This window comes from Botryllus schlosseri, chromosome 7, assembly GCF_051294905.1.
Source record: "Botryllus schlosseri isolate E-star chromosome 7, Bs_hap1, whole genome shotgun sequence".
In the NCBI taxonomy this organism is placed as follows: domain Eukaryota; kingdom Metazoa; phylum Chordata; class Ascidiacea; order Stolidobranchia; family Styelidae; genus Botryllus; species Botryllus schlosseri.
In genome coordinates, this window is record NC_137242.1 from 19,791,461 (window position 1) to 19,816,871 (window position 25,411).

Sequence of the window (25,411 nt, forward strand, 5' to 3'; positions counted from 1 at the left end):
TATTGATTATTTTGTGAAAGCAGGATAAACAAGAAACTATATGCAAACAGCAAATCATACGGTTTTGACGAGCTGAGAAAATTCCGATCTAGAAAGATTGGGGGATATGGCGATAGATAAACGAGATAAACTCGGATTAGAATACAATTGTACAAGTTTAGGACATTCTAGCATAGGCTTACCATAAGTCCTCTTTTAAAAGGATTTGTCCTCTTTTTTGACTTTTTTGAAAGTGTCCTCGGAGGACGCCCTTTTGTCCTCTTCTTTGAGATTTTGTCCTCTTTTTTGAAAATTTAGGTCAGATTCAGAGCAAATTGCGAGAGATATGCCGCAAATTAGCACAGAAGTGAAGGACCGGGGGTATTTCGGAGTGAAAAAAATGTGATTTTAGCTCTGAGCAAAAAGATGACCTTTTTTTTTAGTCATCCACCTGGCAATGGGGAGAGAAAAACGGTATTTTGAGCACTGAGCAGCAAGATGACCTTTCTTTTTATTTTTTATTTTTTAGTCCACCGATCACAAAGTGGGAAAAATTTACCGGTTTTTGAGAATTCTTGCCCGGTTTTGCAAGTCTGAAATTTCTGAAAAAGTGTCCTCTTTTTAGATTTCCAAAATATGGTAAGCCTATTCTAGCATATTTGAGCATTTCCCAAAGACGAAGTCTGCACACTAAAATTCCGGACGCATCCTGAAATCCGAACGTATGACAACCCTTAGATCAGTGCTCTTCAACCTTTTCCGTCGTGATACACCCTTTTAACGTTTATTCGAAACTGGTACACCCCTGACCAGATAGCTCACTGATTCCGAATAGTAGGCTTAATGCACGGATGTTCCATCTCCTTGATATTCACGGCCGTGCTTTGATTTCATATATATAGCATACGGCCGCATTCGGGCGGAGAGTCGTCTTGGCCCAGCTGGACGTTATATGGCAGGGGTCGGGGACCTTTTTCGACCGCAGAGGCATATTGACCCAATATTTTCAATTGTAATGCCCAAAGAGCCATACATCTCAACCAACTGTTACGCCACACTTGTAAAACCCGTGACGAATCAGCAGCACTAATATATGGGATCCGTAGTGTGCGCACTATTTTTCTGCCCACATGCCTAGGTGGAGCCAAGCAAGTCACTACAGCAGTACATACCCACTGGAGGGTGTGATACGTCAGTGACAAGCGCGTTAGGTAGGCTTACCATACGTCCTCTTTTAAGAGGATTTGTCCTCTTTTTTGACTTTTTTGAAATTGTCCTCGGAGGACGCCCTTTTGTCCTCTTTTTTGAGATTTTGTCCTCTTTTTTGAAAATTTAGGTCAGATTTAGAGCAAATTGCGAGTGGTAGGCCGTAAATTAGCACAGAAGTGAGGCTCCGGAGGGTATTTCGGAGCGAAAAACGCTATATTGAGCTCCGAGCGGAAAGATGACCTTTTTTTTTTTTTTTTAGTCAACCGGTCACAAAGTGGGAAAAATTCACCGGTTTTTGAGAATTCTACTCCAGTTTTGCAAATCTTAAATTTCTGAAAAAGTGTCCTCTTTTTAGATTTCCAAAATATGGTAAGCCTAGCGTTAGGGAAGGCGTCAGATGTCATCGGGGTGAGTGAAGGAAAATTGGGAGACCTTATACATGATTATTGGTATTATCTAACGATATTTATTAATGACGAGATTTTGAATATTCTCATCCCCAAAATCACGGAATTTTCGTATTTATTGTTCGAAAATAAAGCGCGAAAGTAGAGGTAAGGCACAGATGAGGCGCAGACGGGCCAAGCTTGACCTGTGATAGCGCAACTCATCGTAAATAGCTTAGAATTTATAATCACTGATATTAATCCAATGTAATTGTCGCGCTGATTCCTAAAATCTAAGTATTGATCGGCGTAGATCAGGAAGGCAATATGTATTTGAAAACTGCATTGTCCTACAAGCGTCGTCATGTCTACTATTCTCTTTGATTAATCAAGGTATCGTGCAATCCAAGATTTCGAGGCGCTCGATGGTGGGTTAATCGAATTCGCTATTGGTGTTAGTCGCAGGCGCGACAGCAACTTAAATTTGGGGATTTTGCAAGAGGGCGAGCCACTAACCCTAGATACCCCACTGTCTTGATCTCTCAGAGACATTTTTATGCTGCCACGAGAATAATTATTCTGACCGTCACGTAACTTAACGAACTAGTTGCTGCTATATTGCCAAATTAGGTAGGCCTACAAAATTCAAATTTTATAAAAGAGCTATATCTTATGCCCAAAACAGCATTATATGGCTCGCGGGCCATAGGTTCCCGAACTGTCATATAAGCTACTCATGTTTGTTTGTTTTTGGGGTATTCATGGTGTTTGTCGACTGCTATGGTCATTTACACCAGGCCGATATTCTTCATATTTTCTGTAACTGCCGACTTATAGCACGGCCCACCTCTAGGCTTTTTGTAAGACACCGCTGACGCGGATGAGGTGGCGAGGAGGAGCCTAGGTAAACCTCCAACACTTAGGTGTCGGAATTCGGAAGTCGACCTCGGTCGGACTCGAACCCGCACCCATTGGCTACTCATGTTGAATTGGCTACTGGGAACTTCGCACCGCGGAGAGCGCTTGTGGTGTACTGTACCATCACTGACTTCGTGATGTTGCGCATGAAATTTTTAATTGCAGCAGCAGAACACCCCGCTGGCTTACTATCTATGCACCACAATCGCGAGTATAGATGTTAGGAAAAGTTATCTTAACTCACATTCTATATTCGTGCGGAGATCGAAAAATATTATATCTGGGAATTTTAATTCATCGATAATAGCGGTTGTTTCATATACTACTGTCAAATATTTATCAATTCTCAGCTCACGTGATCAGATTAAACGATAGAGCTGATGGTCTTCGAAAATGTTGGGCACAATATTATTGATGGTGCATCTTCCGGTTTTTATTATTCACTTTGTTGCATGTTGTTATTTTTTGATCTCCCATCAGGATTGTAGGCATAGTTCAAATATATATTGGAAACAGCCAAACGTACGAGAAAAACCTTCTTTCGTGAGATGCACACGATTACGACTTCGCATTTCTTTGCGGGCTGCATCATATTCCTCTGCGATTAGCATTTGTACGGTGGGACACAGATCACACTATTATAATAAAAACGGAAACTTTAAGGCACCCTGAATCGCGCCAAGATGAAAAATATTTTAGAAGTTGAAAATCTCTCGACGATTTGGGGACCAATTCGTTCATTCAAATTGCATATTGACGGTGGCCAACACACGCTGATTTAATTATGTGATGAGGGCCGCATAATTATTGTTTAACGGCTGCATGCGACCGTACGTCTGCAGGCTGGCCACCTCTAGCCTGTTCAAATATGGAGGAACAAGGCTGCAACGTAGTTGAAATGCTAATTAGGCCACCTATAAGAGATCGAGGTTATCAGACCCCGATCTAGCACAGTGGTTCTCAAACTTGACCCCCTCGTGAGACATCTTGGCTACGCTCCTGAAATGATGTCCACTGCGCTATTGATAAGCATCTCGCAGAAAGAACCAACTCAATATTTCTGAGCTCTACACCAAAAGGAGCCAACAAGTTCGTTTAAATGTCGAGGAGAAACATTTGCTTGTGATATCACAAAAGAAATGTAACTTACAAGCTACGTACAGCTGATATGAACATTATACGATATTGTATACCCGACTAACATGTTCTGAGGCATAAATTTGCCTGTATATTGTGATAGCTAGTCGTCGGCCATTTTAATGATGATCTGGTACACCCCTGTACAGTAGGGCTGTTCAAAAATAACTTTTTTTCGGATTCCAGCCATTCACTGATTAAATTGTCAGGTTACCCTAAAATCGCTGCGAACCAATGCACACCTAATTTGGTTCAACTCTAACAAGTATAGGACTCCGCAGATCCAATCAAAATTTTTAATTTATTATCGAAAAAAAAATTCTAATTTTTCTGCCAATCCCATGAGATTGTTGAGCTGTCTTCAAAGACGTTGCAAAACAAATTTGAGTCAATTCCGACCAGTAGAAGCAGAGTTATGTGAGTTTTTCGTTGATAAATCGCGGATAATCCACAGATCAAGGATCGGGAATTATCATCGAAAAACTCACATCACTCCGCTTCTACTGGTCGGAATTGACTCAAATTTGTTTTGCAGCGTCTTTGAAGACAGCTCAACAATTTCATGGGGTTGGCAGAAAAATTAGAATTTTTTTTTCAATTTTTCATAATAAATTAAAAATTTTATTTGGATCTGCGGAGTCCTATACTCGTTAGAATTTAACCAAATTTGGTGTGCAGCTGACAATTTAATAAGTGAATGGCTGGAATCCGGGAAAAAAAGTAATTTTTGAACAGCCCTACTGTACAGTGTATAGTGTACAACCCCATCTGAGTAGTACACCCTTTTAAAATTATGGTACACCCTATGGTGTACGATACACCCGGTTGAAGAGCGATGCCTTAGATTGCCTGCTTTTAACACTGATAATTACCGTTAGCTATTATATATTGTTCAAGAAGAAAGCTGAACACAAGCACTATCCCACTGGCTAACAAAATAATTTCATCATGGAAGGTGAAAACGATTTCAGGGGAAATCGGGGGCGCTGAGCATGGCATTAGTTTCTGTAGATTGGCCTAAGTTTTCAAGATATCAGATGATTTGGACGTTTATATTTCATTTTTATATTTTATGCAAAATACGTTTCATTTTATCCTAACAGCCTATATTGAATGTTTTAGTAGATACGTCTGCAATGAAACCGCTAGAATGTGAGAAATGTAAAACACAATTAGATCGGCAGAACGAAACTGTGCTGCATTCATCTAGTCTTTACTACATATCGAACACAGAAATACCCCATTTATTGATAATTTCATCGGATTCTCCTATCATATTATAATTTGTGACAATAAGCTTCATAAACCTATACATTGAAGTGAACATCAAATAGCAGTAATTCGGTAATTACTAATAACAAACCAAGAATGCCTGAGCCTACAGAAAGACGACAATTTGTAAACACAGTATTCAAATCTTCTCGTACAAATGAATCAATATCGAGATGTGAATTAGTGAAGTTATTAGATGCAACTCCTGTTATTAATTCAAATTAGCTCGAAGTCATCTGCCGGTAAGTCCTCTGTGATGGGGACAGATTCGCTCGCTATAGGCAGCTGGCAGTATTAGTCATAATATGAGCATCCCAACTATCTTGATATCTCTCTCCATTTATTCTACTCATAGGAGAAACCTTACACCTCATTCCCCCTCATATATTCCAAGTTTTCGGTGAAGCGTTGATACTGAACTTTAATGCAGTTGCTTATGTATCCTTGGCCCAAGAACGTTCGATAACATCACTCCCAGGTGATCCCATAGTTTCTTCCTTTTGTCCTTTCAACCCAAGTCAATACCTACGTTGTTAGCCGATGTTGAGTATAAGGCGCTGGGTCACTCTGTATCATTCCCTATATCGTAGCATCATTCGAAATAAGATCTAGCAGGGGCGTAAAGCTGCAAATGGAATTTCAGGGGAGTGGGTATTTGGCTGCAAAGCAGAGTCAGTGTGGCGGAAGTGCTATGACTTCTTGTTTTAGTTCCAACCAAACATGTCATTCATGTAAAAAGATCAATCATCATGGTGGCTCTTTGGCTCGCACGAAACTACGTCGGTTACAAATCGCATTCGTTAGACCATCCCCTGAGTCCATAAGCGCGAAGTTTCAGCCTGATGCTGGCGGACCGTTTGCGGTGCGCGGTATTTATTTTGATCTCCTAACGACTTGCCAGAGTACTCCTTGTAAGTTCACTCGGAGACATTTCCCACATTGAATCACTTCATGTTCAACAACGTATTCTCGATTATTGAAAAATAATCTTTTGTTGACCTGTGTTATTCGAAGTGCATTCCAGCTAATATTGTAATACGTTGCTATTACTTCGCGATGTAAAGTGCGGAAGCATGCTAAAGATAGCCTGATTAAGGCGAATAGAGAGTTGAAGATGGCTAACACTGACCTCAACAATAGCCCAATTCTATTTAGGCCGTCAGCTAATTCATTCACTCATGAAGGGGATTCAAATGTTTAAAAAAAGTACTTTCCACTTGGAAAAGTTAATTATGCAAAAGTCTTTAATTCAGCATCAAAAACTGTGGAAGTAAAAGCAGTGCACAAGTCGGTGTTGGGATGACTCGAGTCATGACTTGACTCGAGTCAGACTCGAGTCACCTTTTGCACATGACTTGACTTGACTCGAGTCACTTTGCTAAAATGACTCGAATTGACTTGACTCGGCGTATCAGAAATGTGGATTGACTCGTGACTCGGAGCAAAATTCACGAGTCAATTTCAAGTCATCAAGTAATCGGTGTCGATAAAAATCTCTGTATCTTGCATCTATTCGGATTGTTCGCGAAACGCTGGTGTAACCCATGAGAGCGACCAATCATTCAATGACCGTGCGCTTCCCTGAGCCTCGATTGTTCTCTCACGAATAAGTTGATCGCAAACGAAGTGATCTGAGCATACAGCTTACGTTGTCGTGTAACTCTTGTGGTAAAGTAATAGAATAACAAAACGTCTATTTCTGTTCTCCGTTCTTACCTTAACAAAACCTCTTGTTTTATTGAAATTGAAGCCGAATATAGTTTATGCAGGGATATATAGAACTAATATAGGCCTATCCCTTAACTTCTATATATCCCTGAGATTATATAGTCCTCAACCATTGGCGCAGGCTCGAATGGTATCATATCTATTTGTAAATGGGTAATGTATGGCATCCTATCAATTAGTTTCTCTATTCTCTATTTTGGCTGGTAACTATAAATTGAGGCTATGCAATTACGTAGAATAACAGTCCTACGTATATGTGAGGGATACAGCGCGTTCTTGCGTGTAGATATGTAACTCTATATTCGTTCATCGGTTCGGAATCAATTACCAGTGACCACTGAAACTGCATTTCACACAGCTAGCAAATTGCAATGAAGTATAATCATGCCTCATACATTCTTCGAAAAGGCAACTTGACTTGAAATGTCACTTGACTCGTGACTTGACTTGACTTGACTCGACTTGACTCGAGTCACCTCCAAAAATCGAGTGACTTGACTTGACTCGAGTCAAAATGTACATTAACTCGACGTGACTCGTGACTCGAAGGTAGTGACTTGATCCCAACACTGGCACAAGTAGATAAACCTAATTTGGTAGTCCAAGAAGTGGAAGTAGGCCTACTTCATTGCTGATAACATCCAACATGCCTACGCCTATTTCTAACCAAGTCACAAGGTTCCGAGTCACAAGTCAATCTCACTTTTATAGTTTTGACTCGAGTCAAGTCATTTCCAATTCCTGACCGAGTCCAAGTCTGGGGAAAACGGTGTAGTCTGAGTCATAGTGATGCAGGGGTGGGCAATTATTTTTCCCCGTGGCCAAATCGAAAGCAGAAAAAAATTGACATTGTTTAGAATCTGGATTACACATGCGATGAACGTGTAGGCTACGTAATCGGGGCAGATAAAAAGGGCATAGATGGTTTTAGTCCGTGCATTAACATTCAAAAGTATATATTATATTTTGAGTTCCAAACAACTTATCGCAGGCCGCACATTGCCTAGGTCTGTAGTGATGAGATGAGACTCGAGTTTGAGTCCAAGTTATTGCGTTACTGTTCAGTTTCGAGTTGCTTGGGTCGTAACGAATGTCTAGCATTCATAATAGTAATTTGCCTCACTCTAAACAGTTTCTAGCCCTATTTTCAAGAAGGGGAGATGTGGTACCGATGAGACAGTGGGACAGAAAATACTTGAAAGGGATCAGCGGAAAGGGTGTATAGTTTGAGTCATAGTGATGCAGAGGTGGGAAATTATTTTTCCCCGCGGTCTAAATGAAAAGCTGAAAAAACGTTTTAATTATGTTCTGCAGGGTATTGAATTTATTTTTAAATTGAAAGCAGTGAATTACATTTTAAGACGTTGAGCTCACTGAATGTGTTGATATTACCTAATGAGGAAGTGACGGTTAATATCAATTCTCTGTCATAATTCAAAACAATATTAAACATGATACATTTTGAGCTATTTTTAACCTCAGACACGTTTATCTGTGAAGACATTAAAGCTTATTGGGTATACCACAAAGCTTGTCTTGGTCACTGCTTCCCGAGCAGTATGCAGCTTGGCGAAAAAGTCGTGTTGGTTAGCGGAGCTAGCAGTTCTTCCAATCTGCGGTCACAGAACAATTGTGCAGCCGCCTGCAACATTTAAATTAGTGTGTTTCGGCAGCCGTCAACATGCAATATGAGTGTACGAGTTGGCACCCGAATTTCTCCGCCTCACGCGATTCACAGTGACTTATTTATTAGATTTTAATGCATTAGAGTCCTTGCAATCTGAGCGCCAACGTACAAATGCGAACAGGAAAGACAAATAATGTGGCCAATGAAGAATACCAATTTATAATGGTCTGCATCTCACAAATGAAGGTTTTTCTGGTAGGTTTGGGCAATCCCAATATAATTTTACATTTGACTATACCGTCAATCGTGATGGCATGTCAATTGCAACCCGAAGACACATCATCATTTATGCGCCAAAATTTTTCGAAGGCATCCCCTCCATCATCCCTAATTTAAAATCTTATCACTTGGGCTGAGAAAGGATAAATATTTGATAGTAATATATGCAGCAACCAAAACTATCGACGAAATGCATTCACTAAGTTGAACAAAATTTCACGTTCATCGCTGCTAGACGACCCACACCGTACCGTTATTTTAGCTCTATCGCATCACGTGTTTTAGATAATACATATGCCAATTATTTCTACTTTTTGGGGTAGTCAAGTAGATTTTGCCTGCTTGCAGTGTTACTGCAGTTTCTATGTTTACAGACTATTTCCATTTCTTCTTGAACAATATTTTGGATGAACTTTTTACTTTAGCAATTTGGCTTTTGAATAGTATAAAGTAGTTTAATAATACGATTGCACCAACCTCATGAGTTAAATTGTCAAGAACTGCGTGAAATAACCCCCTGAATCCCGTTAACTGAATATATTTACGAATATTCTACCAATGGGTATATGGTTTCATTATAGTCATGTGGGGCTAGCCAAGAACATATACATCTTGAGATTTTGTAAGGCAAATACTGACTTCGGTACTACTCAGACCGTTGACTTTTCTCTTCCACTTAAAGCAGATTTGACATGTCTCACAAGTTGCAGTCACAAGTTACGACTGCAGCTTGTAATTGGGTGTGAGCAGATTCTATGTTTTCAGACTATTTCCATTTCTACCTGAACAATATTTTGGACAAACTTTTTGCTTTAGCAATTTGGCTTTTGAATAGTATAAAGTAGTTTAATAATACGATTGCACCAACCTCATGAGTTAAATTGTCAAGAACTGCGTGAAATAACCCCCTGAATCCTGAATATATTTACGAATATTCCACCAATGGGTATATGGTTTCCAGAGGTGGTCAGTAACGAAGTACTTCTACTTTTTCGAAGTACTCAAGTAGTTTTCCACTACTTCTGGTACTTACTCAAGTAGATCTGATTTTCGCTGCTACTTCTACGTGCCGAGCGAGATAGTGTAATGGTTATGCGTCCGGCTTCTCGAGCGGTAGGTCGTGGGTTCGATCCCCGGCCGGGCCATACCAAAGACTCGAAAAATGGTATCCGCAGCTATCCTGCTAGGCGCTCAGCAATCACGGATAGCATGGAGGAGAAAAAAACGGGGGCGCAGACTAGATGACCTCATGGGGCCGTATCGCAACTCCGTCGCCAAAGCATCTCGATGGTGCAGGCGAGAAAGAATATCATATCTCTCTCTCTCTTCACAATATTTTGTGATCTACTTACTTACTTTTCGCTATTTTCAGTTTGTCAAGTAGAAGTAGTTGAATCCTCCAATCAGGAAAATAGCCTGAGGAATTTCGGGGCTGTTTTCACGGAGTATCAACATTTAGTTTTCATATAAGTAGAGAAAAGCCCAGAAGTTTCGTCGCGCTTCGCGCGCAGTGGAAACCGAGTAACCAGCATAATTCCACGATAGTATCGGTGAATATAATATAGGTAGCGGGTTAGCGTGGTTCCGTTAACACCACATTGTCGCCCTTCGTCCATATGAAATATTTTATCACAGTGTATATGGCTCATCATAACGTTTTAAACCAGTGGTTCGCAACCCTTTTGTCTTCATTCCCCACTTCAGATTTATTCTGAGCGTTCATTCCCCACCAGGACCGTAACAGCACTTCGTCAGCCCCCACAAAAAACAAACGTTGGTCTTGGGCTCCCACAGAGTGATAAACCCAACCCCATTCCCCCCAGAACCCCCAAAGCCTCTACGCTTTTCCCCGCTACTTATCAGCTACATTGGGTCTACTGCTACTGTTTATTGCGGCGCATTATATCGACTAAACGCTGCTGATCGTTCTGGCATACTTCTCGGAATGCTGTCATGTTACATGACCTATAACTTTATATGCCTTGGTGCGTCGTGGCGCGGTAATGGCCGACGCCGAAGTCTCCATTTCTATCAATTCCACGTATTTTTGTGGGGGAAGGGTACCCAATAATCCAGATATTCGGCAATGTTAAATCGCGCCCAGCGAAAAAGTGGCATAAAGTTCCAAAAATACTATATCATTTATGTTAATTCACGAAATAATTTTGGGCCCCAATTTTGGGCCCCTTCGAGCTCGGCAAATGAGGTTCTGTGAACAATACGAATTATAATTATCGATACGTATATTTCAGAGCAGTTAACTGGTAACGGTAATGACGCATGTGTCTCCGTGAATATGTAGACTGTCCTGTATATAATTTTGACAAAATGCGTCTATTCCCCACCAGAAACCACAGAATTCCCCACGTTTTGGGAACCACTGTTTTAAACTGATGTCTCGCCATATAGCATTTACTTATCATATCGTAATCTAGCATGTTCGTCCATGGCGTGTCCTAATCTATAAAAGTGGACTCTGACTTCACTTTAATTTTAGAGCAGTTTTAGCATACCTACTTCAAACTTTCTGGACTAAAGACATGAAATACATGCTCCGCTTTTAGAAGCAGTATTTGTATTTCACTTTCAATTCCCAGTATCATATACATGGAGTACAAATTGATATCAGTTTTTTTGTCTGGAAAACATACATGTTGAAGTATAAAAGCAAGTGTAATAATGCCTTTAATTTCCGGAAATAAAGCTACACAGTATGGCATTTTTATGGTCCAACATATTTTTTATTAACGTTTACTAATCGCGCAAAGTGTTTACACCTTATCCTATACAACTTCTCTGTATTGCTCTTCGACTAAACTACGACCCTTATAATATGAGGGAGGGCGCCATATCACGATATTTTCTAAAAACGTGCTGTTCCAGAAAACAGAGGATTGGTATCGCGTTTCCATATCAATGCTATCATTTTCAGCCTATGATGCAGGCTAATGCTTATGCTGTCGAAAATTGGATACCTCGTGATAGGCATCAATATGAATCAAGCTCGCATAGCTTTTCGCCTTTCCGCATAGCTCAATTTGCAGCTTTTGACAATCCATGTGAATAAAATAGAATCGTTTTCACAACTACTTACTCACTTGAGTAGATTTAAAGTCAGTGAATTCTACTTCTATTACTTGAAGTAGTTTTAGGTTGCTTATGGAAGAAGTACGTCTACTCGTACTTGAGTAGATTTTTTCGTCGCCACTTCTAATTCTACTTGAGTAGCATTCTTTACTACTTTGACCATCTCTGATGGTTTCATTATAGTCATGTGGGGCTAGCAAAGACCATACATCTTGAGATTTTGTAAGGCAAATACTGACTTCGGTATTACTCAGACCGTTGACTTTTCTCTTCCACTTAAAACAGTTTTGACATGTCTCACAAGTTACAACTGCAACTTGTAATTGGGTAGGAATGTAAGGCATAGGAATGTAAGACATTGAGTAGGAATGCAAGGCATTGCTTGTTCTATCTGAGTAGCAACGTTGATCCCTACGATCACTTATGGTTCATAGGAAGATATTACGGCAAAGCATAAACCACCATGAAAATGTAAAGGTTATTGTAATCAGAACTGCCAAGGTCTTTACAAAACACAAACACAATGACTCGAAATCATTTAAATCAATCGCTAGAGCAGTGGTTCCCAACGAGGCGGCCTAGGGGGGGGGCGAAAATGACGAAGGGGGCGATAGGGGGGCGAAAATGGACAAAAGGGGCGACAGGGGCGAAAATAGCGAAGGGGGCGATGACGCGTTAAAACGGCTATATTGGAGTCAAGTCGTCGGAATGACCCACGGAAATTTAGTTGCAAAAGTGTAAAATTCGACAACGAGCCGAAAAGTTGACCTTTTTTTTAGTCAACCCGCCGATGATTACAGATTGTATACCGATTTTTCGGTTCGCAAAATCTGGGGTGCGATGATCGGCGTTGAGCTTGAAAGGGGGCGATGAGTCGAAAAAGGTTGGGAACCACTGCGCTAGAATTTAACCAATGCTTATCTTTGCTGGCTCTGTCTAAAAATCGATGCGTATTAAATTATACTATGAAGTAACACACATGTCAGGGTTCTGCATTCGTATGGTTGTCAATAATAGACGATGCAAAAGAAGGCCTTTACATCACGGCAATGAAGAAGAAAATAGTTCAGGAACAGCTTCCCACGATTCCGATAAAATATGGCAGTATATCCAAACTGGACAAGAATTAGAATGTTGCAGGATAAACAGATTACTGATGATAAACTCGTTCAAATTATCATAAGCCGTTTGATTCTTTGTAAAAGCATAAACCCTGCGTCTTTTTATGTTTTTAAGATAGCTTAAAGCAGCGGTTCTCAGCCGTTCTTTGCCCGTGGCCCATTTTCCGGTTTGAAAATGTTCTGTAGCCCACCTCTTATTCTAGATTCATAGTCCCGTTCAAGGCGTGGTCATCGCTGGCGCCGATATGCATATGTCTCTAAAATATCCGCATTTTTCTCTTACTGATCATTACAAAATTTAGACCTTCATATGAAAGAAATCGCGCGAAGCACGACGGAAATTTTCGAGTTGAATAAACCTCATCCAACAAACGAACGACCAAATAAATTTAAGCCCCTTTAAGCTCCCCCCAATTGGGAGTTTTAGGTGCTGCAGTTACGGTTCTGGTAGATCGTATAACTCTTGTGTATCATTAATATGGCCGCTGTTCCACTCGCGTCGCGAAACCCAATAATCTAATTCCCGCATCCACTGCGTGATTGCGGTTTTAGTTCCACTATGGTGCGGATTGGAACTAGGCCAGCTTCAAATAATTCTTTGGTGAAAGGGACTCTGCACAGATGTGGAGAAAGAATATTTCAATGTTCGTACAGTACATATAGTAATTCACGTATCTACTGAAGTTGCGATGTCAGAACAGTCAATCCAATGGTACAATCATTTCCTGTAGCCTACGTATAATTTGATAGCAATAATGAATATATTTTTGAGCGAATAACGTAATAAATATAACCAAATTTTCACTAATTCTACAATATTCGAAATAGCTCCGTGGCCCACCTCTAATGCTCCTGTGGCCCACCAGTGGGCCATGGCCCACCCTTTGAGAACCCCTGGCTTGAAGGATCACAGCTTGTGCGAGAGTGCACGATTCTCTTCTACATTGCGCAGGAACAATGCAATGTTTATTCTTTCAAAATTTTACATGTTACGAAATAGCAATGAGCATAATGTTAAAGGTGATAACAAAGATTAGTATGAAGCTACTAAGCAATCTTTCACCACGAGCGATGTTTAAACATAACTGACCAACTAAAACTGGTTCCGTCCACCTATGTTATCAAAAGTCAAAAAGGAGTCCAGATTGAAGGAAAGATTGAGAACCACTATAATGACGTCCACAGAAAACTCATTGAAAGTCATTCTGTTCTACAACAGCCAAGATTTCGTCATAGATTATTTGAATAACAATATTAACTAAAATAACGAAACTCGACATTGGTGAATTTATGAAATTGGACAAAATTCATAGCGAAATAATCTGACGTGATGGAGAAATTCTGAGCTCATATTCGGATTCAGCGACCGAACATTAGCTTATATCAATCATCAGTTTTTGGCGCAGTTTTAATTTTTTTAAATTTGTTGATAAGTGTTATCGGTTCGCCAATAATATCAAGTCGATATCACACTTTGAAAGTGTTATCGGTATCAGCCATGGGAGGTAAAAAATATCGCCAGTTTTTGTGACGTCACAACATGGTGGTGGGAAGTCAGAAAACTATAATCTTTGATCGCTATACTGGGAATATTAACATATTTCATATACCTAACTTACACTTTCAAGGCGTCCAAATGCAGTTTTTCTAGTTTATTTCATATTCAAGTATAACAATTGCCCTGAAGCTGTTGAAATAAATGCTCCGTTAAGTATTGAGGATGCGAACTTCAGAGGTTGGTTCCACCTCCATTGAATATCGGTGAAGGTGTTACATACAGAGGTGGTCAAAGTAGTCAAGAAAGCTACTCACATAGAAGTAGAAGTAGCGACGAAATTTTTTTTACTCAAGTACGAGTAGAAGTACTTCTTTCATAGCAACCTAAAACTTTCTGCGCAGCGAGTTGGTGTGTGTGCGCAAACTCATCAAAAATTATAGGGAACATTGATCACCAAGTGTCGACGGTATACCATACAGCAGTAGGTTATAAATGAGGAAACACAACGCGTGCCTTCTGTCCCCGAAAAAGGGCGTGGCAACAAGACTAGCGCGAGGAACTCCATGATGACGATGAAACAGCTCGACCACATCACCAACTGGACATACAAATGACGTACGTCGGCATTGCTCAGGTTTGCCAGATCTGCAATAGAAGTAAGATTGAATTTGCGTGCGCTTTTGCAGTTTTCACCATATACCCTGTATATCACGCGGCCGAGTTAGAACTACAGCCTCCTAATGTATGGTATTCGAGAAGTTTTCGCCTAGCATAAATCGGGCGCACCTTCGATCGCAACGTTGCGTCGTCTTTACTCTAGTCACCATTTGGCATCATTCCGAGGAGGGAGAACCAAATGCAAACAAAATAGATCTAAGCTTGGGCGAAAACGATAAAAGCCGTTGCACTCACGAACAAGTACTCAAGGAATATTGTTTTAATTATGCACCGCTATTTGGGATGGCGTGAACGGAGGTTCACGTTCGCCTTCTGTGTGTGGTGACCCTCAGGAATTTAGGGCAAGGACGGCCAGCCCGTGGCCCGCGGACCACATTTGACTCGCAAGATAAATTCACGAAATTAGCTAAAATATATAACAATAAATTAATAAATTATTGTGAATTTGCAAGGCCGTCCAAAAATTGTATCAGCTTGACCGCGAAATTTCGATTGTCGGTGAATTAAATATCAGTTCTGGCTCATTGGCGTAGCCATGGGCCTGCCACATTTTCGTAGATCTTCGTACATGACAGAGCAGAATATTCGGTGGTAGATTTATTTGACTGGGTATTTTCTTAGTAATTCGCACGATTCTTGCTTTTAGTACCTCCTCCTAGAAATTTACCGAATTGAGCCTGAAAATACTGGCAATTATGAGAGAACGCGTCGTCCAACACCCGACGTCGCGTCTGCATTATAGTCCGGACCTGATATCTGCGGGCTTAATGGACACATACATGGGTGAGACGTGAAACCCACGTCCTAAACGACATTTGGTCTATATATGACCTCTATATTTGCGGTTGTTGTTGATATCTGCGATAGCTGGGTATAACCACAGTAGTGATAGCTTTGGATGTACTCAGCTATATCTACTGTGAATGTGGATATACTCAGCTACCACTACTGTGGATATACCCAGCTATCGCAGATATCAGCAAAAACGCGTCGTTTAGGACGCGGGTATCACGTCTGACGCATATCTGTGTCCATTAAGCGCGCATATATCCGGTTCGGACCATGCCTGGGGGTATTTAGTGGGCAGGTATCAGCTCCGGAGCATGTCCGGATAAAATTAGTGCGCAGATATCAGGTCTGAGTCATGTCTGGCGCAACTCAAACATATCCCAGATACTATGTCAGAGTGACAGCACAGTCCTAACACACGCCAGGCAAGGTGTCTGAACACCCCCCTCATACACGATGTCCGAGGGACAAAACAGTCCGAACTCACCCCAGACACGATGTTCGAATGGCAACACAGTCCTAACAGACCCAAGACATGATGTCGGAACACACCCCAGACATGATGTCCACACGCACCCCAGAATAGATGTCCGAAAACACCCTAATACTACTGCATTTCCATGTGAAAATGAAGTGTGCTCTTGAAACTGCAATTTCATCACTTTACGGTCTGAAAACCAAAATCAAACAGCTATGAACGAAGTCTCCTTGAAGCAAACTTTCATTTAAGATCCTATTTTCCAAAATATTTTAATATGTTTTTGAGCAATCCGCAGTCTAAATCTGGTAACGCCTGACTGATTTTAGACCATTGTCCAAATTCCCCCTCAATTTAACCTTTGACCCTAACCTACAGGGCATTAAATTTCACATGGAAATATAGACGATCAGACAAGCTTCAAATAAATCCAAGTGCCGTATCTCAACTGTCATCTATCATCTAGCTACACCTTCTTGCATATTGCATTGATAAAACCTGAAAGTGCAGACCCAAAATGAGCAGAAAATTGTCAATTTTCAAAGTGACGTAACTTTTGACCCCAAAGTCCAATTTTCATGAAATAAAGTTCGTCCTGCTTGGAATTAACTCATCTGTGCGTGTACCAAATTTCAAGAGATTTGAAGAGGTAGTGGTGGGAACATCGGTTGTCTTTGCAGGGAATTGCCCCAACACCCCAATCGCACGGAACGTTGAAATGCAAAGAATTTCAACCAAATATGTTATAATTATGTGAAAAAATGTAGTATGTGAAAGAGGCTGAGAGTGCAGAACCTGCCAAGGTTCGTTTCTGAACGCTAACCTCTAAATCGGGAGCGGTCTACCTTTTCGGCCTAAGGGCCACATGAGATTTGCGATTCATTGCGAATGTTGAATGTCGATGACGTTTCTTTAATCGTCCGATAGCAGCGAGCCGGATTACGTAACGATGAAAACAAGACTTATATTACAACGCATCAAAATCGATGACAGTTATGTCATGAAAAGTCAGTGTTCATATTGCACTTACGTCCTAACCGCGCAAAACACGCATTTTTTTCGAAGTTAATGAATGAGTTAGGCCAATACTCATGTCACTTGCTTATATTGCGGGTCGCCTCTCTATGCCGCTGGGCCAATTTGGCAGGGACAGGATTATTCGGCGCTTATACATATAAATATTGCAGATTTCAGCGTAGATGCGTCTATCATTTTGTGCAAAGATTTCATCGCCGACCATCTTTCTGCTATGCCTGGGGGTATTTGGTGCGCAGGTATCAGCTACGACACATGTCCAGATTAAAATAGTGGGCAGGTATCAGGTCTGAGGCATGTTTGGCGTATCACAAACATATCCCAGACACGATGTCCGAGTAGCAAACACAGTCCGGACACACCCCAGGCAATATGTCCGAACACCTTCCAGACACGATGTCCGAATGACAACACCGTCCGAGCTCACCCCAGATATTATGTCTCGGGTGTGTTCTGACTGTTTTGCAACGCGGACATTGTATCTGGGGTGAGCTCGGACTGTGTTGTCATTCGGACATCGTGTCTGGAAGGTGTTCGGACATCTTGCCTGGGGTGTGTCCGGGCTGTGTTTGCTACTCGGACATCATGTCTGGGATATGTTTGTGATACGCCAAACATGCCTCAGACCTGATACCTGCCCACTATTTTAATCTGGACATGTGTGTTAGCTGATACCTGCGCACCAAATACCCCCAGGCATAGTCCGGACCTGATATCTGCGGGCTTAATGGACACATGCATGCGTCAGACGTGATACCCACGTCCTAAACGACATTTGCTTTATATATGACCTCTATATTTGCGGTTTTTGTTGATATCTGCGATAGCTGGGTATATCTACAGCAGTGATAGCTGAGTATAACCACAGTAGTGATAGCTTTGGATGTACTCAGCTATCTCTACTGTGAATGTGGATATACTCAGCTACCACTACTGTGGATATACCCAGCTGTCGCAGATATCAGCAAAAACGCGTCGTTTAGGACGCGGGTATCACGTCTGACACATATCTGTGCCCATTAAGCGCGCATATATCCGGTTCGGACCATGCCTGGGGGTATTTAGTGGGCAGGTATCAGCTCCGGAGCATGTCCGGACAAAATTAGTGCGCAGATATCAGGTCTGAGTCATGTCTGGCGCAACTCAAACGTATCCCAGATACTATGTCAGAGTTACAGCACAGTCCTAACACACGACAGGCATGGTGTCTGAACACCCCCCTCAATCCTCATACACGATGTCCGAGGGACAAAACAGTCCGAACTCACCCCAGACACGATGTTCGAATGGCAACACTGTCCTAACAGACCCAAGATATGATGTCGGAACACACCCCAGACATGATGTCCACACGCACCCCAGAATAGATGTCCGAAAACACCCTACTACTACTGCATTTCCATGTGAAAATGAAGTGTGCTCTTGAAACTGCAATTTCATCACTTTACGATCAAAAACCAAAATCAAACAGTTATGAACGAAGTCTCCTTGAAGCAAACTTTCATTTAAGATCCTATTTTCCAAAATATTTTAATATGTTTTTGAGCAATCCGCAGTCTCAATCGTGTAACGCCTGACCGATTTTAGACCATTGACCAAATTCCCCCTCAATTTAACCTTTGACCCTAACCTACAGGGCATTAAATTTCCCTTGGAAATACAGACGATCAGACAAGCTTCAAATAAATCCAAGTGCCGTATCTCAACTGTCATCTATCATCTAGCTACACCTTCTTGAATATTGCATTGATAAAACCTGAAAGTGCAGACTCGAAATGAGCAGAAAATTGTCAATTTTCAAAGTGACGTAACTTTTGACCCCAAAGTCCAATTTTCATGAAATAAAGTTCGTCCTGCTTGGAATTAACTCATCTGTGCGTGTACCAAATTTCAAGAGATTTGAAGAGGTGGTGGTGGGAACATCGGTTGTCTGTGCAGGGAATTGCCCGTTGGCTACTGTAGAACGTGGTGATGAGGTAATATCGGTAGCATGTTTGGAAACGCATTTTACACTCTGCTCAATATCGATGCAGCAATAGTCCGACGCCGAACACATTATCCGGTCTGGTCTAGAACTTTAAGGCGCGAGCTTATATTCCTGTGCATGTCCTCGTCGAAACTGTTGGCAAAGCGACGGAAGATGCGATTATTACATCATTTGACTGCCCCAGTTGATAACATTTGGTGACGTTTAAAAAGTCAACATGTACTTCAGAATTGTGGCATAATGTGGCCCGAGACGTCGCTAGGTATCGTGTACAACTGTACAGAGTACATTATTAAATCACTTCGCCCAAATGTAGGATTGGAATTAGCAATATGATGTCACGTGGCGTAATGGGTTCATGTTCGCGTTCCCATATAACCTTCAAAAAAGGCTCGTGCTCACACGAATCTGAACCTGCCAGAGGTCCACACGATCCCCAACCGCTACATCCAGTGTTGGGATCAAGTCACTACCTTCGAGAAACGAGTCATTGCACATTTTCACTCGAGTCAAGTCAAGTCAATCGATTTTCGAAGGTGACTCGAGTCAAGTCAAATCACTCGATTTTTGGAGGTGACTCGAGTCAAGTCACAATTCAAGTTGCCTTTTCGAAGTATGAGGCACGATTACGTCATTTCATTTTGTTAGCAGTCTGAAATACAGATTGAGTGGTCTTCGATTTTGCACCGCTGAACGAATATGGAGGTAAATGTACTCGCAAGAAGGCGCTGTATCGCTCACATATACGTAGAACTAGTAGGCTACACAAGTAATTGCACAGTTTCAGTTCATAGTTACCAGCAAAATAGAGAACAGAGAAAAGAATTGATAAGATGCAATACATTAGGCTACCAATTTACAAATTGATATGATACAATTCGAGCATGTGCCAATGGTTGAGGACTATATAAACTATATCCGAATTCAATTTCAATAAAACAAGGTTTGGTTACGCTAATAACAGAGAACAGAAATATACATTTTGCTATTAAATGACTTTATTACACTAGTTTACGAGAACGTAAGCTGGAAGCTTCGATCACTTCGTTTGCGGTCTATTTATTTGTGAGAGAACCATGGAGATTCAGTAAAACGCACAATCATTGAATGATTGGGCGCTCTCACGGGTTACACTAGCGTTTCTAGTACAATCCGAACATACGCAAGATGCAGTGACTTTTATCGACGCCGACTACTAGATGACTTGAAATTGACTCGTGAATTTTGCTGCGAGTCAGTCAATCCACATTTCTGGTATAAGTGACTCGAGTCAAGTCATACGAAAAAGGTGACGCGAGTCATCCCAACACTGATATAGACCAAAACATCAAAGTGAATGAGTCCCTTACATTTAGCACTCGTTCTAATTCAAACTGGCAAATGTGCACTTTGACGATATTAACGCGGTGCAAGAGAGGAGCCAGTTTATTTACCGGCTGCATCATCGCGGCGTTTGGATGGTGAAGATGCCAAGGAGCCGTTAGTTACCGAGTCGGCCACACTCTCGCAATCCCGGTGTGACAATAAGCGCATAACGGGAAATCGACAGATACCAGTTTAGTGGTCCGACTCCGACTAATTGTGGTTCGAACTCGTGACCTACCGACCGAGAAGCCAACATTGTACCACTTTCTCACAACCCTGCCATGCACAGACTAGTTTATATTCGAGAACATGCTTCAAAATACATGGTCAAAACTAGTTGACGATCGCAAAGAACCTCACCTTTTGCAGTAAGAGATTAAATTCAATTTAGACGTACGCGACCCATAATGACTACCTGCCTTGATCAATACTCCAACGCCTATTTTACGAATAACGGATGACATCAACGTCTGCAAAAGAAGTAGGCTAACAGTACACAGTGAAGATAAAACCTCCTGCCCCACTTACACGAAACGGCGTCACGTCTGCTCGAGTAACCCCGTGGCTAACTAACCGTCTTAAGCATACAACAACGAAACATATCGACCAACAAGCGTTGCTTTTTGAAATCAAGCAATTATTATACTTATGCGTCTGAACCAATCGGCTCAGAAATCCAAAGGTTGGGGACCGTTTGCATGGATGGCGCTGCATACCAAACCGACGAGTCGGAAGTATCCGCCTTTTAATTCATAAATATTCTGTTGACAGGCGAAGGGGTCTACTGCGTCACCGGATGCTGATGATGCAGTACTGTGTGAAACGTGACATAATAGACTTGACTATCGGTGGCGAGATAGCGCAGTGGTATAATCCGTGGCTGCAACACCATTGGGTTGCGGATTCGACTTCACAATTCCTATATCTAAGTGTTGGAGGTTTATCTATGCTCCTCCTCGCCACCTCATCCGCGTAAACGGTATCTTACAAAAAGCCGGTTGTTATGGAATAAAACTGAAGAATATCGGCCTGGTGTAGGCTAAATGACCACAGTAGTCGACAAACACCATCAATACCGCAAAACAAACAAACAAACAGACTTGACTATCAACTTGACCGGGCATCGCGATCGTTAGACTCCTCAAAATACTGCATGATCTTGTACATCTCTTATGCCTTTACGCTCAACCATAAAGCGAACAATCGATTTTCTGCTTAACTCGAAGATGGCCGTTTTTCCGCCTAACACGCCCTAAAGCGAGCGGAGCCAAACTATCCGAATTAAGCGGAGGCAGTAAACTGTACGCCTGTCAACAGAATATTTATGGATTAGAAGGCCGATACTCCCAACACGGCGGTTTGGTATGCTGCGCCATCCATGCAAACTATCCCCAACTTTGAATTTCTGAGCCGATCGATTCAGATGTACAAGTCTAATAATTGCTTGATTTAAAAACCGAACGCGTGTTGGACGATTTTTCGGTGCTGTCTAGCCACGAGGTTACACGAGCAGACGTGACGCAGTTTCGTGTAAGTGGAGCAGGAGGTGTGTGATCTTCACTGTCTACTGTTACTTCTTTTGCAGACGTTGATGTTATCCGTTATTCGTAAAATAGGCATTGGGGCATTGAAAAAGGCAGCAAGTCAATATGGGTCGCGCTCGTCTAAATGGAATTTTTTCTCTTACTTCAAAAGGTGAGATTCATTGCAATCGGCAACGAGTCGCGAAGGTGTATTTTGAAAACGAGTTGGTGAATAGCAGTCCCGAGAGTAAGTGGCACAACGTTGGTTTCGCGATCGGTAGGTCACGAGTTCGAACCCCAATCAGTCTAACCAAAGACTGCTTGTAAAACTGCTATCTATCGATTTCCCGTTGACCGCTTATTGTCACACCGGGATTGCTGGAGTGTCGCCGACTCTGTAATCAAACGGTTCCTTAGTATCCTCATCGTCAAAACGCCCTGATGATGCAGTCGGTACATGAACCGGGTCTTCCCTTCCCGCATTAATATCGTCAAAGTGCACTATAACGGGCCCATTCACTTGGAAGTTTTAGTATATGCAGTAGGGTTATCAATTACCATATTTCGAGATCCGGCAAAGAGGAAACTATTCAAAAAATTCTGAGAGCTCTAGAACTGGAAAAGAAAACCGGTGATTTCGAAAATATGTGTTGACTGTTTACTGAGATGACTAAAATGATAAAAGTTAATCTCTGTGACTCCGCTATTACCCCATTCCAAAATATTGACTAAAAAAAGGCATATTTCCCATCTCTGGTCGCAATATAGCGGTCGCGCCGCATCGGAGTCCAGTTCTTTTATCGCAATTTAACTCCTAGAAAAAAAAAGACAAATGCCCGCAAAGGATAAATCCTTTAGAAGGGGACATATTGCAACCCAAATATATAGCGGTGCATAATAGTATTATATGCCTTGAGTAGGCCTACCTGTTCGTGCATGCAACGACTTTAGCGTTTTCGCCCAATCTTAGGTCTATTTTTTCTTGGAAACACTGCACACCGTGAGCGCGTTCTCCGTCCTCGGATTAATGCCGAATGATGACTGGAGTGGGGACGGCGCAGCATTGCTATCGGTGGCGCTCCCGATGTATGCCCGACGGAGACTTCACGAATACGATATATTCGTCTGTTGATTTAACTTGACCGCGTTATATATACAGGCTATGGCGTAAGCTGTAAAAGTGTACGCAAATTCACTCTTGCTTCTGTTGCAGATCTGGTAAACCTGAGCGATGCCGACGTGCGTGATTTAGAGGCTCAGTTGGTGATTTGGACGAGCAGACTCATTGTGATCTTGGAGATCCTCGCGAAAGTCCTATTGCCAGCCCCTTATTCGGGGACAGAAGGCATGATTTGTGTTTCTTCATTTCTAACATACTGCTGTATGGTATACCGCCGATACTTGGTGATCACGCCGGATCTTCAGGACATCAAAATACGACTAAGCCAGCAAGAAAAAAATGACTTGGAGCAAGCGGCCAGCGAGTTGCGCTTCACTATAGCAACAACTCTGTTCTCTCTTGGTTCGACAACGATAGTAGTCCATGGTTCGTGTGGGTTTGGATTTTTCGGAACGGTGATAAGTTTTGAAGAATTCGTGAAGGATGTGGGTGGAAGAGCTCTTTACCTGTTGCAAGGCCTGGTTCTGCTCATGTGCGGGTTGGTTTGGTCAAGGTTTTACTGCGTCAGCAGTATCAAGCACGAGCGACGGGAGATCGTAAGGAAATATTGCCGCTCAGCTGAATAAACAACTTTCTAATCCGACTAATAGCTTCCTGCAATCTGTGTCATATAAGCGTATCCCTTCCATTTATGAATCCGGGTCCAGTCGGTGCGATCATTGGGAATTGAACACGAGCAACGGGTATCGAGTCGATCCTAGAACAGGCAATTTATTTATCTATTTTGATACGTGGACTACATCTGAAAGCCGTATCAACGGAAGCGGATGCGTGTTTACTTAGAAGTCTAGTTTATTGATATACCGTGATTATGTAACCTACATGTACGTCGGATCGGTAATACTAATCCAGGTTCAAAATGAAGCTAATATAGCAAAGTCTGCCGTAACAAATAAAGTTGATTGACACTGTTTCCATATTCGAGTTCAAATGTGTGTTGCCGCTGATAAATTAGGAATTTCCAGGTCTATGATTTACCGTTTCCAAATCCTAATTCGAAAAATAGTGCTACTGGACGTGATTAGCAGGCATCCTCATACATGACCGTAACCGCCGCACCCCAAACCCCAATTGGATGGGGGCTAGCTCGAAGGGGCCCAAAATTATCTCACAAATCAATAGAAATTATGGAGTATTTTGTGGGAGATATGTTACAACTTGAAAATTATTCATTATGGTGGTGCCCACCGCAAATACTATTTTATTCAAATCCAAATTTTTCGACGGTAATAACTCCGCTTCCACTAGTTGGAATTGAACCAAGTTTGGTGAACATCGTTTCTATACACAACCTAACACTTTCATGGGGTAAACAGAAAATTTTCAAATTTTTTGCTATTTATTTGTATATAATAAATAGAAACTTTCTTCTCCTGTAGCAATGCGGCTGCTGGTTGGAAATAACCAAATTTGGTGTGTAGGCTTAAATTAGGTAAACCTAACAATTTTATCAAGTAGCCAGTACGATTTGAGAAAAAAAGTCATTTTTGAAGAGCCCTACTGCTCAGGTGTGGCGCTAGCAGATGTGGTAAACTATGTCGAAGTAAAACAAAAATCCAAATTTTGAGTGTGTCATTGTTGGTTTTTCTATTCAATTTACCCGATCAAGACACGCGATGCACAATCTGATGTAGTGAACAGATATAAGGATGTCGAGGCGACCGTATTGTTACGGTGTATCTCGATCTAGTATCTCAATCTGACATCCCATTAAGTCATGGATTGGGTCATACTCTGGGCTTTTTATTGTAAAGATGCTCTGAGCACACCAAAGTATTGGGGCGGAGAATCTAATATATCCGCGACGCTTCGTAACTTGCTACTGCACTGCCATGAATCAAAGTGAGGCCTTCGCCGTCAATGGGTGTGATACCCTAGTTTGCCCTTGCCCTGCCCATACCTAGTTGCATTTAGGACGGTGATAACTGAACTCGGGCAATTGGACCATGATATGAGGTGAGGCCGAAGTGTTCACCTTTTAGTTGTCCCCCATCAGGGGCGGAGGCAGAACAGGGACGTGACGCAGGTTGATGACCTTTTTCTGTTTCTATTTGTAGTCGTATTCTTGCCATCTCTTCGTCATCGAAGATCATTTTACACCATGCCGATATTACTTATTGTGTTTCCTGAGATGC

At 41.7% G+C, this 25,411-nt stretch overlaps 2 protein-coding genes across 3 annotated transcripts in view; both read left to right on the forward strand.

Annotated features, from left to right (window-relative positions):
- Window positions 1-25,411, forward strand: part of LOC145442840 (glutathione synthetase-like) — a 350,056-nt gene that overhangs the window by 93,551 nt on the left and 231,094 nt on the right. The window lies entirely within an intron of this gene.
- LOC145443624 (uncharacterized) lies at window positions 22,098-23,859 on the forward strand. The gene is made up of 2 exons (XM_080321562.1): window positions 22,098-22,268; window positions 23,310-23,859. The coding sequence occupies exons 1-2, from the start codon at window positions 22,223-22,225 to the stop codon at window positions 23,840-23,842; spliced, it is 579 nt and encodes a 192-aa protein (XP_080177688.1). The 5' UTR covers window positions 22,098-22,222; the 3' UTR covers window positions 23,843-23,859.

Bases quoted from the DNA above. Each gene is read 5' to 3' on its own strand.
- LOC145443624 (XM_080321562.1), top strand. From the start codon at position 22,223: ATGGGTCGCGCTCGTCTAAATGGAATTTTTTCTCTTACTTCAAAAG. The intron at 22,269-23,309 runs GTGAGATTCATT...CTTCTGTTGCAG, and splicing joins TTTTTCTCTTACTTCAAAAG to ATCTGGTAAACCTGAGCGAT.